The sequence below is a fragment of the Ciconia boyciana genome, chromosome 16 (assembly GCF_034638445.1).
Source record: "Ciconia boyciana chromosome 16, ASM3463844v1, whole genome shotgun sequence".
In the NCBI taxonomy this organism is placed as follows: Eukaryota; Metazoa; Chordata; class Aves; order Ciconiiformes; family Ciconiidae; genus Ciconia; species Ciconia boyciana.
Genome location: NC_132949.1, coordinates 11,787,703 through 11,804,576, shown reverse-complemented (window position 1 = coordinate 11,804,576; position 16,874 = coordinate 11,787,703). Strand labels below are relative to the sequence as shown.

At 45.5% G+C, this 16,874-nt stretch overlaps 1 protein-coding gene across 1 annotated transcript; it reads left to right on the top strand.

Annotated features, from left to right (window-relative positions):
• Positions 1-4,646: 4,646 nt before the first annotated feature.
• On the top strand, positions 4,647-16,134 carry FBXW10B (F-box and WD repeat domain containing 10B). The gene is given in 13 exon segments (XM_072881523.1): positions 4,647-4,680; positions 4,683-4,790; positions 4,891-5,018; positions 6,000-6,122; positions 6,667-6,779; positions 7,235-7,438; positions 8,434-8,555; positions 9,107-9,255; positions 10,210-10,352; positions 11,078-11,236; positions 12,388-12,585; positions 13,575-13,765; positions 15,275-16,134. Coding segments are annotated over 13 exon segments (2,532 nt in total).
• The last annotated feature ends 740 nt before the right edge of the window (positions 16,135-16,874 follow it).

Sequence of the window (16,874 nt, the reverse complement as noted above, 5' to 3'; positions counted from 1 at the left end):
ACCCTCAGGTGCCAGTTCAGCTCTGTGTACTCATGTGCAGCTGGTAAAGTAACTCCAGGTGTTATCTCAGAGGAGCTGGCAGTGTGGGACGTGCTCCCTGTTCTCCCTGGGCAGGGGGTTAGGTTTGTTGCAGAGGGTATTGTCTCAGTAGTGCGACTTGGGGTCTCTACGAAGGCTGGGACCAGAGGCAGGGAGGCTATGGGGGTCTCAGGGCTGGTTTTGGTGGGTGTTGCCTTGTTGGGGTGCTTGTACTTCCTTGCAAGCATGGAGAGGGGGATGGCAGGGAGCCTGCCCTGGGGAGAGGTGGCTGCTCCCTCCAGAGCCCTCCTGGAGGTGAGATTGGGGTGTTGAGGGCTTCTCTCACCCTGGGACAGCAGTTTCTCAGTGGTGGGTGCTGCCTTCCCAAATGGACTATTTTGCAAGAAAATATTGTTTCCTAGATACCTCTAGGTATCTAGGAAGGTAGGTAAGAGGAGCATTTCTGTGCATAGGGAGTGAAATGCATCTCTGGGAGGGGTTGTGATCTCTGCAGAGGGAAGCTCCAAGTTTTGACTAAATTTAACAAGCAAGCACACAGAGGCAGCCCATAGCTGGGTTTGGAACTGGTGGAAAGGGGTGGATTTGCCGTAAGTAGCTCTTTGTGGCAGGAAAACCACCCTGCACTGGAGAAGAATGGCTGAGGCTGGAGCCCTGCTTTTCTCTGCTCACTCTGCCAAAGAGTTGCATTAAAATCCCGTGTGGGGATGTGCGTGGGATGGCGGCTTGGGTGCCCGATCCTGTAGGGCTGCCAGCTTCGCACAGCATGTTTGGTTTGCACGCACCAACCTTGAAATCACTGCACTGGCAGCACTGAAATCTCTGCAGGGCAGAGAGCATCATATTCCCATCCAGCGCTGTCTTTTCCACTCCCGCCTACAAGTGAAAGAGCCAAGTGGGCACAGCGAGAGCCCCAAACCTGCTGTACACAGAGCCAGACCCAGGTACGTGTCCCTGCTGTCCTAATACCTGTGCCTGTGTCTGCAAGGGAAGAGGGGGGTACGAGTTTACTGCTGCCTGCCTGTTCTGCGGCTTTCCCACCTGGGCTGTTCTGCAATGCTCTGTCTTCTTGTCAAAAGTTGGGTTTTTTTAATGACCTAGTTAATCCTCCTACCTTCTCCCAAATGATGGATGAACCAGCCTTTACTCTTATTCTACGTGCATTTTTGACTCATTAGATGACTAAATGAGGTCTTTTTTTCAACCTGGGGAAGCCTGGGACTCGGGAAACTAAGTAAAAAAAAAAAAAGTGTGTTTGACTGAAGCAAGCTGATTGGGAAGCGTCTTTGCACAATCTCTTCCCAAACACGCCCTGGATCAGCACTGTCCAGTTTACAATTATTGCCTCTGGGCTTCCATGTCTACAAACCAAACACTGTGGTGTCCAAAGGCCAACTGTGCTCCCGCTTCCCTGGGACATTTATGCCCGTTTGCTTTACTTTCCAGCTGACTTGTGCTCCGGGGGCTCTGCGGTCCCCGTGCCCCTGCCCTGCCTGCGGGCTCCCCATCCTGGCCGCCTGGGCAGAGCCGAGGCGGAGGCAGCAGTCACCCCGAAACGCGCCGGCTGCCGTTTAGCGGCTCTTCGCTTGCGGGCGGAGGGGGGCCGGCTATTAGCAGCAATACGGCAGGGCGGTCGGAGGTTTACGGTAGCGGGTGTCTCCTAGCAGCCGCGACGCGGCGGGGATGGGCGGGCAGCGGGGGGGGCCCAGCCGCCCGCCGAGGGCAGGTAAGCAGGCATCGAACCGCGGGGCCGGGGCTCCGGGGTCCCCGGCAGCATCACCGGGGCCGGGGAAGGTACCGGTGGCCGCCCCGGCGCCGCCGGCTCCGCGTGGGACCCGGGGACAAACGGTCTTGTCTGCGCCCGGGCGTGGGGATACTGGGACACGGAACATCTTCAGGTGATGGTTCATTTACTGCTTATCGGGCAGAAAACAGTGGACCAAAAACCTCACACCTAGGGCAGTCAGGCCTGCGGGGTCTGATGTTTGGGGACGCTGATGCCCTGGTGGTTTTCCCTTTATGCCTTTTGAGGTTCTCGGCGTTGGAAAGGCGGATGCTGCCTTGCTGGGGCTGTGCCGGATTCCCCTGAGCTCCAAAAATCCTCTTGATTTCTCCCAGCTGAGACTTGCAAGGTGGCTGAGTTTAACACGAACTGAAAGCAGCTGAACTGCCTGCGTGCTAGGCAGCAGGGTGTCACCCATGACCAGGCTGCGTGGCTTTTAAGAGCCCTTCCCTGCAGGGCCAGAGGTGGAGAGAAACAGCATGCAGCCCTTGCCCGTGTTCTTCCTTGTCTGGGGAATGACCTTTATGTTTGCAGAGTGGTAGGACTGGGATTAGCAGCTGTTTGTGAGCGTATCTCATGTCCCTCGGGGAATGTGGAGTGCTGCAGTCCCCCTCTGTTTGTCCTGGAGATCAAGATCTGCCTCTGAGCTTTCCTGGGTCATGCTCTGGGCCAGCCTGCAGTCAGGGGAGATGCCCAGGCTCTGTCAGAGCTACCTCGAGGGTACAAGCACTGTGGTCCAGGAGTGGTGCTAAGATGGAAGTAACGTTTCCCAGGTTCCCTTCTGTCGTCTGCAGCAGTCTGGCAGCTCCTGCTGCTGCTGCTCTGGCTGTTCCCCTCTCTAGCAGGTACTTTATTGCATGTGGCAAAATTTCCTGTCCAGGCAGTACAAAGGGTAACTGCTGAAAGAAACCACCCAGCCAACATAACTGTTAATTGTAGCTTTATTTGCTTTGTGCTATTAACCTTCTGGTTAATACTGAAAATCTGGTATCGTTTAGGTCTCTGATCCTTCCAGCTGTAGGAAATGAGTGGGCAAAGCTGGGGGCGAGCACAGGTCATGGAGGCAATGGGGTGTTCCTGGCAGGAGGAGACAGGGCCAGATGGGACTCGGACCCGGCAGCTTTATCCTGACCCACCATCAGCTTCCCAGGGCCAGCTCTGCCTCAGTGCCAGCCTGCATGCGTGCACCAGCGTGCAGTAACCCTGTAAATGAGGTGATCGTTAAAGGGAAGAGCAATATGGCTTATAATGGAGTATAGTTGACAACAACGTAATGAAAAAAACTTCCTCATGAATTCTTCTGGGTAACACATCTCAGGAGGGGTGGCTGTGAACTGAATGTTTTTAAGTAATGAAAACCATACTAAAGAAAGTGCTGAAGGGACTAATTCTGCATAGCTAGAAGGGATAGAATAAATAACATAGCATAATTTATTTATTAGATACTTAGTATACTATTCTAACTTCTGCAATCCCCTAATTCAGCTCTAAGACGCCGACTGTAAGGTTTGACTCTGCCTAATTCTTCCAGAGGAAGATGTAGATAGATCATCTGCTGAATCCCAAAGCAGCTTCAAGGAAGACAGCTGTCCTCAGCCCAGTGCCCAGATTCGATTTCCACTATGGTCTGCTAGCACTTCTTCTGCAGCTCTTAAAAGTAAAACCTCATCTGCAAGAACTGGCCAGCTTAGTATGATGGGTACCACTACCTGAGTATTTAATACTGGGGGGAAAAAAAAATCTGTGGTGTTTCATACCATGACACTAACAACTGGCACTACCTAGGAACAGTTCTGTTCTGGGTCATTTGGAAAAAAAGCATGGCAGACCACGGCAGTAGTTAGCTGGAAAGTGCAAAGTGCCATGCAAGAGGAGGGGATGCCATTCAACAGATGCTTGTCTTTGCTCTGAGTCACTTCCCAAGTTTGCTGAGGTGCTGACAGTACGCTCTTAGCAAAGAGACGAAAGACAGTGTCTTCCTTTCTGCTGATTGAGATGTTATTCTGCCAGGTGTAAGGTCTTCCACCAGCACAACCTGAAATTCAAAACGTAGCACTGTGGCTGTTGTTGCACCTAAAAGGAAGGAAAGCCTTACACTGTGAGGGGTTGAAGTTTGGCAAAGATGCTAGAGGTGTATGTGGATACCAGCGAAAGTACTAATGTGAGAAGGGCATTAGCTGTGTTTACCCTTCTGTTATCTTGGGGACAACAGAGAAATTTGTCCCCCTTTCTTTCCTTCTGCAATGTCATAACCCAAGTCATATTTTTACTGAAGAAAATCTAATGGCTAAAGGAAGAGGTTTTCCACCCGTTTCAGGAAAGAAATGCTATGTCCTCGGCAAGAGGTTGTTTTGGTATTCCCCCTTAGAGTCTGGGACAGTCACCCTCCCATGCTGGTGACTGCAGTAGATGGAGGTGGAGGAGGTGAAGCATCTTGCGTTTGTAAAGAGAAAGCTGTCACGCTGCGTCCCCATCAAGCTCACCCAGGGTCTCCCATGGCCCCTCTGACCACCTGATTTTCCCAGCTGTGAAGAGCTCGCTACCCTTCAGGACAGTGGTGAGTGGGAAGGGCTGTCATTTGAGTTGTCATTCAAATGTTTTCAGCATTTTCCTTTGAGTGGTACAGTACCAAAGGGATTAGCAGAAGATTAAGATTCAGATAAAGATCACCCAACTCTTGCAGTGCATTACTAACAACAGTACCGTTAATAGCCACCGAAGCTCAAGCGCATACACGACTGTCAATTCCCCTGTCTTCTAGGTGGTCAACCACCAGCAATGTGCTTCTGGCCCCAAAACACTGAGTACCTCATCCAGGAGGGTCCTGATGCAGAGGACAACTCACGTATTATGTCCTTAGTCGATCAAGATGTCACTGTGGTTCCTGCATCTCTCCAGTCACCCTCTAATGTCAACCAATCCAAGGACTTAATTCATCGCCTGCCACCTCACCTGTCCATGTACATCCTGGGTAAAGCTGCTCTGATTTTCCAAGGGTGGCTTCCCATAAGGGTAATGAATGGTCTCTAGCGTGTCTAAGGGTTTGCCAATCTGTCCCTTTAATTCCTCAGGGCTTCTGGATCAAAAATCCCTCAATGCATGTGCTGCCGTGAGTAGATGCTGGGCTTTTCTGGCCAAAGAAGTCAAGAGGGAACGTATGTGTCAAAGCGTAGTACAGGAGAAGATCCTGTATTTACAGGTATGATGTCTGGGCTTCTGCCATCATCATGCACTTTAAAAAGAGAGTGTTTTTCTGTTACTGCCCAAGCCATTAGATGGAGGAGTCTTTACTGAAGGCCACCTCCCAACTCTGTTCTTTTCTTCACAAGTCACAAGTAAGCACAACAGAATAGCCTTTACTGACCTTTAAAGAGCCTGCGACTCTCTAAAAATGGATCAAAACATTCTTGTAATCAAGAAAACAGTGTTCGGTCACAAATGCGAATACTGGACTTCCAAGAGCTAGTGGAAATTGAGCAGAGCTACAATGGCTCCCCGAGGCAGCTGGAACAATGAGCTTTATTTGCTCCACATAGGAAGACGGGAATGCTAGGTTTCTTTGTGAGAAGTCAGAGCTGGTGGTTGGGACACAGTAAAGCAGAACTTCTAGGAAAGGCTTGTCCTGGTTAGTACAGACCTGCAATAGACCAAGCTAAGTGTAAAGGTAAACCCCCAAAGAGACAAAGTTAGGGGTCTGTTCGTGCTTTGATTTGTGAAGAGAGCATGGAAATCTCAGCTCTGTGCTAGCATTCAAAGAAGGCATAATGGAAGGTTTCACACATTAAAAATGAATCTTAGATATTGATAAAGATGTTTGGAGAGCCTCTCATCTCGGTGGGTTTGGATTCTGAATCAACTGAGTGCTCACCAAAGATGAGATGCACTTTGAAATTCTTTTTTTCTGTTGAAATGGAAAAGTTTTGCAACTTATTAAAATCTTAAGACTAGAGTTTGGAAAAAAATAAAAAGCAATTATTTTTCACAAGAAGTTAAATCTTATACCAGCAAAGTGGTAAATGCAAGCCATATCTCAACCAATAACAGCAAGCCAGTGTGTACAGCTCAGCTCTGCATGTAACTTCGGCATCGCATGGAGGTGTTGAAGCATCCACACATGAGCAGCATCCTTTGTGCATGCAGGCTCTGCAGTGACAGTGTTGTCTCTACTGGTTTATTCCAGGGCTTGTGCCCTAGAGGAGCGGTTTCAAACTATGCTAAAACAGTCAATGTGACAATTCCGCAGCTAAATGAAGAGGGAGATGTCATCGAAGTGAAAGGCCACAACTGGGGAAGTAAAATAAAGGTATGTTGGAAGCTGTTTGCCTTCCACAGATGCTGCATTTCAGCATTTGGGGAGCAAGGAGGGCACGGTGGTCTTGGAAAACAGGACTGAATTCAGGTTTGCTTTGCTCTCCCACTCCTGCTTCTGGCTTGCACCGTCGTGAGCAATTCGTAAGGACCAACGCTTGCTCAGCCCCTTCTTGCACGGGAAGGAGCCTGCATTCCTGAACTCCTGCCTTGACCTAATATGTCCCCCCAGTCACATCAATAGCCTTGAGGCCAGACGTGCTGGCGAGGCTGGGCAGCATCGTGAGGACGTGGCCTTTTTCCTAAAGAATAAAGGGTGCAGCTGTCAGGTCTTCCATTTTTGCCACAGAACATGGCACGGGAACAACCCTTGTTTCTGCACTAACTGGGAAGTTCCTGCACTCTGGGTGTTCCTTACCAGCGCTTTGTCTCTGTTGGTCTCATCACTGTAGTGGGGACCAAGCTGATACATTTAATCCTATGGAATAATGCTGCATTCCCCCTCCCCAATTATATTTCCTTATTTCTCTTTCCATCAGGAGGAGGAAGGCCATCTACAGGCAGCCTATCATGATCTGCAAACGGACACAATTCAGTTGGAAGAGAGAAATGTCTTCTGTGGCTCCTACAATATTCGTGTCCTCACAGACCAGTGAGTAGACTGCCCAGCTGTGGGGCCAAACAGTGGCTTCCAAAAACCTATCCCGTTCCTTGCAATCCTTCTGTGGGAATGTATGGCTGGAGAAGGGTCTCTCAGCATCAGTGTTAAGAAATCCTCAGTGTCAAATCCAGTTATTTATAAAGATACCAAGGTAAGCTATTTTTAAAGACACAAGGGTTAGTGACCCGTAGTGTATCACAAGGGATATGGGGCCAGGAGGAGCCCTCTCCCCTCTTTAGGCTTACCCTCCAGATGCAGACATGGCTATGCAGAACTAGGGACCTTCGTTGTGGTGCCCTGCAAAGGATTCACCCACTTAAGCGTACTGCCCATCAGGTTGCTCAGTGAGGACCATTAAGCATCAGAGAAATGCCTGGCAGAGTCTTAGACCTGTTGTACCTTGTTAGCTGGCTAAAAGCTCATCTCAGTCACTGTTTCTTATCCAGATCAGACCAAAGCAGAATAATGCATTACAGTGGTGGAAACTTGGTAGCCATTGGCTCTGCAGACCGAAAAGTGAGGCTTCTTGGTATGTCGGGAATGAAAGAAGTGCCTCCTCTGCTTTCCGGCCATGCCGGCAGCATCAAAGCACTGTTCCTCAATGAGAAGAAAGGGTTCGTTCTCAGTGCAAGCTTTGATCTCAGCATCAGGTGAGCAGCATGGGGACTGTGCCCTGGGATACCGGACCCTTGGCAAATCTAGGAAAAATAAAACTAATCCTTCCACCCCCATCTTCAGGAAACCTCCTTCCTACCATTTTCATTAGAGTAATGAAGGACAGTAGATAAGGAAACGCATTCCCTACTCGCGTAGGACACTTCTGTTTCCCAGTTTCACCCAGTACTGAATGATAAAATAGGAAGATAAGTGATGCACAGGCTTTCCTAAAGCATCTTAAAACACTTGCCATGTTTTCTGCAGTGAGATTCTGCCTTGCTAAGGTCAGCAGCGAGTTCAGGGAGGCTGGGTTTCTCCGTGACGTCTTAGAAGGCTTGTTGGGCTAAGCAGGCTCAACACCCTGGTACCTGCTGTACAGCTGCTCCTTTCCAGGTACTGCACCCTGAAACAAGGGGTGGAGATGATCAGCTCTTACACCTTATTTATCACTAAATCTCAAAAGTATCACGATGAGGGGTGAAAAGCTAAACAGCAGGTCGTCCGGCTCTGGTATGGCAATTGCACAACTTCATCAAAAGCAGCATTTAACAAAAAGGGAGTTTATACCAACTCAGGCTCTGTCCTCTCTGTTCTTCCCACTCCAAAAGGTCTGTTTGTTCAAGCGCAGGCTTGAGTTCTTTAGATAAAGTCAACAGAAATAATCTTGGCACCAATCAGTAAAGAAACAACCTTATCTGTAAAGCTCTATATTTTAAGGTTAATTGAAGGTAACCACACCAAAGGTGAAATCTAGCCACGTGTTTCCAGGCAGTTTGGAGGTAGAAGAACAAAGTATATGGGTAAAAATTTAATAGTAAGCTGACTTGATCATTCCAAATCCTCCGACACCTTAGTGGAATGACTCCTGGTTTTAACCTAGTGTGTATGGGAGAAGAGCTGGGCCTGCTAAGTAGGAAAAAATGAATAAGATGAATAAGCCATCAATTAAGTTAATCACTGTAGTCCCTTTTCCGTTGGTCCTTTGTAGATGCTGGAATATATACAGCGGTGCTTGTGTGAAAATCTTTAATGGTCACTGTGGGACAATCACCTGCTTGGATTTACACGAAGAGCAGTTTGTGTCAGGAGCCAGAGATGGGATGGTGAAAGGTGAGAGCCAAGACTAGCAGCTTCCCAGGCAAAGGCAAATAGTGGCGAGCGATGGGCAGAGTACTTGAGAGTTGTGATGAGTGTGACACGAGCAGCGTGTGAGTATGAAAGTAAGTCTATAAATCGGAGGGTGAATTTTAGTGTCTCATATTTTTGCTTCCGGAACAGCCTAAGCTGTGGACACGTGCAAGGTCTCTGTGTCATTGAATAAATTCACATTATTTCTGCTTTTAATTCAGTTTTAATGGCTTTCCGGCTATGGGGCTGGACCAACTCTTGGGAGAGTGGTATCAACTTTCACCTTTGCCAGAGGTTTCCTTATTGTTAGCTTATAGAATAAGGATGAAAAGGATGTGCTATTTTCTGGTCTTTGCATTTAAAATTTCTGCCATGCAATTATACTTTTTAAGCTGACACTTGGCTACACGCAGAGCTGCAGGTACAAGGTACAACTGTAATTCCAATAGTATCTTCTAATTCATGTTGTACTCAGCAAAACTTATCATTGGGGCATATGTATTTTTAATATTTCTCTCCTTTGCCCTTAATAGTGTGGAACGTGGAGAGTGGGAAATGTCTCAAGACTCTGAGGCACAACAGTGCTGTGTGGGTAGTTAAAATGGATGGCACCCGTGTTGTCAGTGGGTGTGAGCGAGGGCTGGTGAAAGTCTGGTGTGCTGATACGGGCACTCTGATCAAAGTAAGTTTCTTCTTAGGTGAATAATTTTGTGCTAAATGTTCAAAAATCTTCTGTGCTAGTTTATCATAGCTTTTTGTTTTTGCCAAAGACCTTCTAAAAAAAAAAAAATCCCCCAAAACAAAACCAAAAGCAGTCTAAACTGATAAAAGAAACTGCAGAATTATTCGTAAGCAAATAATATAAAAACTGATTTGCAAACAACTGTCAATTTTAACCCAGGGTTTGATTTGCCTTGCTTAACTCCCATCATTACTTGTTCTCTGTACATACATCCATCTCTGCTCCTCTAGAAACATTCAGAACCTGGGAAGATGGTGGAAGGGCTTGACTATCAGCTCTTGGGGTTGGAGGTATCATCTGTTAGCCCAAAATATGAAACTTGCTCTCAGAACTGGTAACAGTTTATAAAGCTGAAGCAGCTGGATAGCTGCTCTGCAATTTAAAGATTGAGGCCAGAGTCTGCTAATTACCTTAGCAGGCATCCAGAATTACTATTTGTCCACATCTGAGAGGAGTGAAGCTCTTTCTACCTGTGGGGAAGAGAGTTGCAAATTGAGATGCATCTCGGATGCAAGATATTCCAGCTCCAGCTGGGCTAAGTTTGCAATTGTCCCTTCCACTATAGTCAGGGCAGGCCACTCTCTTCTCTGCTGGGTGAACATTCAACAGATGATAAAGGTCTTGGTGTGGTAACATCTATTTAGCACATGTAATAAAGATGGAAAATGGATGTTAATGCTGTGCCAGTAGCTCGTCAGCAGCAAGCCCAGAATATTTCTTATAAGAGATTATAAAACTAACACAGTTATCCAAGGGTGTATTGGTATATTATAATAACACCTGATAAAACTACAATCTAGTATATGAGGCTGGTATTGTGAATGCCATGAGAGATCTTGGCATATTTACATCCAGATTGCTGACAGTGTTGCACCTATTTCTTTTACTTTGCAGACACTAGAGGGGCACCAAGGCCCAGTTAAGTGCTTGTCTTTCGATCAGTGGCACCTCGTCACAGGAAGCACCGATGGATACGCCCTAGGATGGAGCATGTTGGGAAACCTCAAGAGATGCCTAATAGCTTTCTGCCACCCTAAGTAGGAATCGGATGTGTTTCAAGTTGTATTCAACAGTCCACTAAATCTGTAAAGAAAATGTCTCCCTTATAGGAACACAAAATGCCTTAATTATCAGTCTTAGGATCTGAAATATCCCCACTTTCAACAATCTTCATCTTTAAAAGGGTCAGGCACTACATGGTTGCAACCACTGTTTGTCAGTGAAGAGCTATAAGAACCTAAAATGCAAATAGGCAACCACTTGTTCACAAACAGGGATTTCTTAAGACTGACAGTGCATAGTCCAATATTTCAAGGATCCCAACCTGTATGCAAGAGGGTATCATGCTACCTAGTCAAGAAAAGATACTGTCTATGTCAGAGGTAGCTGAGTTACATGCTGAACCCTACCAACTGTATATTATGTTATTTTCTAATACTTTAATTGCTTATTAGAACTGTGAAAACTGTAGCATCATACTGTTTTCATTTACTTTCCTAGACATAAAAATGAAATTTAAAACACAGCAGGTGGCCATAACCACACTGGTTTCTCTGAGGATGCACTATGTTGGTTTGTTTGGACAGGGAGTGATGATGAAGGACTTCACTACTAGGCCTTTTAAAGATCTCAGTGAGCTGCTTTGTTTAGCCTGCTGATGGAGGCAGACCCTTGCATCTCCTCCAAGACAAAAGAGGTAGTTGATCATGTCTCCCTGTGAAAGCATGATGAATGTACCAATGCTGACATGTCGTGTTTTCAGGGAAGTTCTGTCTCTGGAGTTCCTCTATCTCAGAGTCATCAGCGGCTGTGCTGATGGGAAGATTCGTATATTTAACTACCTGACTGGAAGCTGCCTGAAAGTGTTGATGGCCAACAGCAGAGGGGACCCCATATCTTCTTTCTGTGTTGCAGAAAACAGGTTGGTGACAACAGCTGCAATTAGCCTCTGAACCAAATTACAGAATCAGAATCACAGAATCATATAGGTTGGAAAAGACCTTTAAGATCATCGAGTCCAACTGTAAACCTAACGCTACCAAGGCCACCACTACACCATGTCCCTAAGCACCTCATCCAAACGTCTTTTAAATACTTCCAGGGATGGCGACTCAACCACTTCCCTGGGCAGCCTGTTCCAGTGCTTGATAACCCTTTCAGTGAAGTCAAATTTCCTAATATCCAGTCTAAACCTCCCCTGGTGCAACTTGAGGCCATTTCCTCAAATAAGGTAGCTTACACTGTAATTTAAACAATTGTGTATTTTTCCTTTTACTGTCCTTCTCACAAATAAGTTTTAAAGGGCTCAACTGCTTCAATAACTTGTTTTTGTTAACAATGGCTGAAAATAGATTTGCTTAGTTCATTCAGCAATCTAAAATTCCCTGTTTCTATACAACTTAAGATATAGACCCAACTGAAAAGCTGCGTTCAGAACCCAAATTTCTTACGAGGTTGGAGAATCAAGCCAAGGCCTGACAAAGCCTTTACCTGCTCCCTGCCCTACTGTCTCTTTATAAAAGCCAAGCCTGGAGAATCCTTCCAGGTTTCTTCACTTCTGCACCCCTAAACAAAAGGTAGTTCCCATCTTCTGTGTAAGCAATAGCTAAAACACTGGTGTGTTATCAATGCTGTTTTGGTCACAACTCTAGAACACAGCAATATATGGGCTGCTATGATGAAAACTAACTCCATCCCAACCAGACCCAGTACGCCTTCCAATTTAGGTTTAACTATCCCTCATAATACGGTATCTCCAGTTTCATTTGACATTGCACTGATCTAGCTCAGTCCACTGTTGGCAATTTTCATCCTCATTATTTAAAAAAATAATTTTGCCATAGAGCTGAATGAAAAGAGCCCCACAGAGCTCACACAGAGTATGAGTTAAAATATACAGCACCCGACGGATGGGACTAATTGCTAGTGCTTCCTTAGACAAGTGATGGTTATCTCGGATCTGTTTAAGCTCCCTCGGGTTTTGTATGGCACAGAAGCAAAAGGGGCCCTTAGGTAGTAACTGCTGTGTTAATGATATCTGTGGTTCTAACAGCTTTTCCTTTCCTTCTCCAGGATGGTGATCAATTCACCAACTAGTCTGCTGATGTTGCAGTTTGAGGATGTCAGGTGGGACTATACCTTAGACGCTGACCGAAAGATGGTGGGGAAGAAAAAACAGCACAACGGGACTTCAAGCAGAACACCGCTTCACCTTCAGCGAACAAAACACCATGACCTCAGCCAGATGCATCGACTTGCTCTGGAGATGCAAGATGCTGACCAGCTCATGCTGTCTTGCTGGATCCACTGCTGGTCACCGAAAGACTGCAGAGCGTCTCAAAGTACTACATACAACCTCTGCAATACTCCAGCGTCATTTTCTAAAATGAGTTGGAAATAGTTTCAAGTACCCACTGCCTTCATCTGAATCAATACACAGACTCTCGGCTTTTTTAAAGTGTGGTCTGGTAGATGTGCTGTTGCATTGCAATAGTTCTCCCATTTCCAGGCTTTCGTAAAACCTTTGTACCTTTTTTGAAAGGTTTGGTATAAATTCAACACGTTCGTCAAGCAGGCACTGTCACTTTCTAACCGAGTAGCAGAGAAATCAGTAGTAGTATTCATATTCTTACAGCTGGCATGCACGGAAACAGGCTGCTGATTCAGTGCTTGAATTATTTATTAGAAAATACTCTAGAAAGTCACAGGACACCTGCATTCAGGATCTGCCATCACAGGGAAATGCAATTGCACATAAGCAGGCATGTTTTAAACTGTAACATTGTGATGTTATTTTTTTAAATAAGCAGTTATTTAATACAGTATGTATCACAAATCTTCCAGCTCTACAATCAAGCTGTATATTGCAGATAAACTCATGGGCTAAGAAAGTTTTCATGCTTTTAAGGTCATCAGATGCTAACTTCCTTGATGCAGCTCTACTTGGTAAAAGATCTACAGTTTGTAGAAACAGGAAACAGAGAGTGCAATATATTTTAATTTAGAGGCAAAAAAAGTATGGGTTGTGTATACATACTTAATATTTAAAAAATCAACATTTGCTGTCATCTTTGAATTCTGTGAGGTTTTCTGCTAATCAAATATCTTTGGATTATTTCTAATACCTAGACCTTTAGAAGCTGTGATAAGAGGCAAAACAGTAACCAAAGACTTGAAATCCCATCAGTTATGAAGATTTTATTTAATAAAAAAAATTTAACACCAGCAAAGTTGAGAGATTACTTTTTCTTCTGTTTTCTAGCTCTCTGCTATGAACCGATGAAATCAGCAGCTTGCCAGCAACAGCAGCATTTTCTCAAGATCGAAAAGACTTTCCATATTCAGGCAGAGCAGCAGAAAAAGCTTTTCATTCCTGGCCGCAAACAACCTCTTGCCTTTGCCTCAGAAAAGCCAGCGAGAGCACATTCTGCAAGAATCCTAGCAGATACTGGTAAGGACTCTTTGCAGCTAGGTAGGACAGTAATTCTTCAAACAAATGCACCTAAGGTGACTGAACGGATTAAACAAAAGGTAAGGATCTCTAGAAGCCAGGCCCATTCTGGATGAAAGGTTTGCCATGGTAAAACAGATCCCTTGCAGAGCCTGTGATGGCTACTGAAGCTGCTTTAGGTCAATCAAATAAATCGGACCTGTGATCAGCTCTAGCTATAAAGCCTAGTTCTCTGGTATCTAGGGTTTTTTTACTGCATCCTTATTCTATTTTTTGATTAACAGGTGTAGGAGAATTGTGCACAAAATTTATTCAAGTAGTTGGTATTTGATCAACAGCAGTTACTCAGAAAATTGTTTAAAAAAATTGTCTCAGCCAGCAACGACGCAGCAACCTGAAACTTGAAAATGAGATAGTAGCAAGATCACAAACATGGTCTGTGGCCATATGGCATTTGTCTCAAGTTAATTTTTCTCAGGTTTTATATTCAGAATCTGTTGGGATCTTAAAGTTTAAGACATACTCTGAAATTTTACTTCAGAAGAGCTGTACCAATCGAAAGTCTCTAACCCCAAACTCCTGGTGTTTGTAACTAAGATGCAGGGTCATATGTACATGCAGATCAAACAGTTCTAAATTCTGTGAATGAGGAACAAGCAGTAATTTTCATTAATTTGTTTTGCTGTATTCTGCTTTTCTGCACTGTAACTTAATGTTCTTTGAAATACATTTCCAGAGGTTAGAAGTTTCAGTTAACCAGTCTGGAAAAACAGAATTGTATTGCAAAGCAATGATACGTGAACAGCATGGCATTGCAAAGCAAAGTGACAAATGAATCCCATGGCAAGGCCACGGGACCGAGCGTCTTACGCAGTCTGTGTCGTAATCCCCATCTAGTTCTTAGTCAAGGGCATAATCACACAATCCATCTTGATGTCTGTCATACAGCACAGGTCACTCCCTACATCCCTTGAGGCAGCAAAGCTAGGCCATGAAGCGTGTCTTGTGATTTCCAATTCAAATGCAGCTCTGAGTAGTAATGGTTCAAAGTTGTTCTCGGCTGTTGGCTACTTCAAAGATTTCTACCAGGAACTGACTTGTCTTGAAGCCTTTTCCCAAAGCACAAACTGTAGGACAAGAAAGGGGTGCATGGGAAGAGGTGGTGGGGAACCTCATCCCTTTTAGAAACCATGGTTTCAAACAAGGTGGATACCAAGCCACCCACACACAAATACAATGTATGTTACAAATCTGACTTTAGTTTGACCTGTACAGGCTCTGGCAAGGAACGCTTCTCAGTCATCCCAGACAGTTACCTAAGGATGAGCAAACTGAAACGGGCACCATTGGCTTGTAGCTTCCTATGCTGCCTGTTCCATAGATAAGCTTGGACTGTCCGTATGCCTGTCAATCCAGCACCCATCCTTGGTCTTCCTCAGGGTACTACCCTGCCAACAGTGATCACAAAAACCGTCCTTGACTTCAACTGTGTTTTATTTTTGGAAACAGGTGGCAAATCTGAACATGGCCCTTCTCTCTATGCACCTGCACATCCTGATAGGGCAGAAGACACTTTGCAGCATGAAAAGAGAAGAGGTCCAGGTTGTCCAATGTCCCCTGACAAGTTCCTCTTAACTGTCAGCATGCTGCAGAATGCCTGCAAGGCAGCCCCAGTCAGCTCCAGTATTAAACACACTGCGAAAGTTGGGGAACATCAGCAACACCACCCTGAAAAGGTACAAATATACAAAACCCCTCTGCAGCACAAAAAGGATCAGGCAGTCCAGCTCCAACGTGTGAGATTGCACAGTGATTCTCTGACTATGAAAAAAATTTCTATACCCTTTGAAACCAAAATGCTGCAGCTCAAGCTGAAAAACTCTTTGCATGGACCCACTGTGAATTCCTCTATCCCTGCTCCCTCCGTTGTACGTCCCAAGAGTTGTTGTGGTTGGCTGCGAGAAAAGAAAGCTCACAGTGGTCATGGTAAAGCTATTCCTCTCACCGAAGATGGGGTTCAGCTTATCGATCCCTTTACAGCTTCTTCTGAACTGATCAAATCAACACGTGTGGTGACTGCACAAATGAAAAACGAAGCTGTTTCCAGGAGAAAAAAGCCTTTTTGTCCGTATGCTGTAGACCCTTCCTGCAGTGACAGTGGGTTCACTCTTCTGACAGGAAAACAGAAGGAGGTGTATGAGGCAGCCACCATAGCTCAGTATCAGGCACACCAGAGAAAGCTCATCGAAGATGAGCAGAGAGCATGCAAGAAGGCCTGGTTAAGGAAAATTAAAGGCCTACCCATAGACTCTTTTACTGGGGAGGGGAAAATAGCTGCTCCTGAACTTGGGCTTAATACATTTATCTGAGGCAACCCCTCAGTCCAACAACCAACCGGTATCTGAGGATTCTGGTGTCCAGCGGAGTCTGCCACATCAAGATCCCTGTGGTTTCTAAGTATAAAAGACATCTCCACTGTAAGGTTTTTTTAAGAGATATTGTTGGTATATTCAGCTATTTCTCAAGGCAGTGAATGGACTGAGTCCTCTCTGGGATTTATCTTGCTAGACCTGCTGTTACTACAGACATAGCACTGCTTGACACTAATATAGCTCAACATATGGCTCAACTGTGTGTGAATAATAATTAAAAAATCTTTATTAGAGTTTATGTGGATTGATTAGAGTTTATAAACTGAAGTGCGGACTGAAAACTGGCTGAGCAGCTGAGCCCAGAGGGTGGTGATCGGTTGCATAAAGTCTAGTTAGAGGCCAGTAACTAGCAGTGTAGCCCACAGGTCAATACTGGGTCTGATTTTATTTAACATCTTAATTAATTAATGATGCGGATGATGGGCACAACCTTCAGCAAGTTGGCAGGTGACACCAAACTGGGAGGAGTGGCTGATGTACCAGAGGATCGTGCTGCCATCCAGAGGGACCTGGGCAGGCTGGAGAAATGGGCTGAGAGAGACCTCGTGACCTGGGGAGGAGCAGCCCCAGGCACCAGGACATGCTGGGGCCACCCATCTGGAAAGCAGCTTAAAATTTAATTTGTATTAAATAAAAAATAAAGGTAGTGGTTTCTATTTCTCTGGGTTTGTGGATAA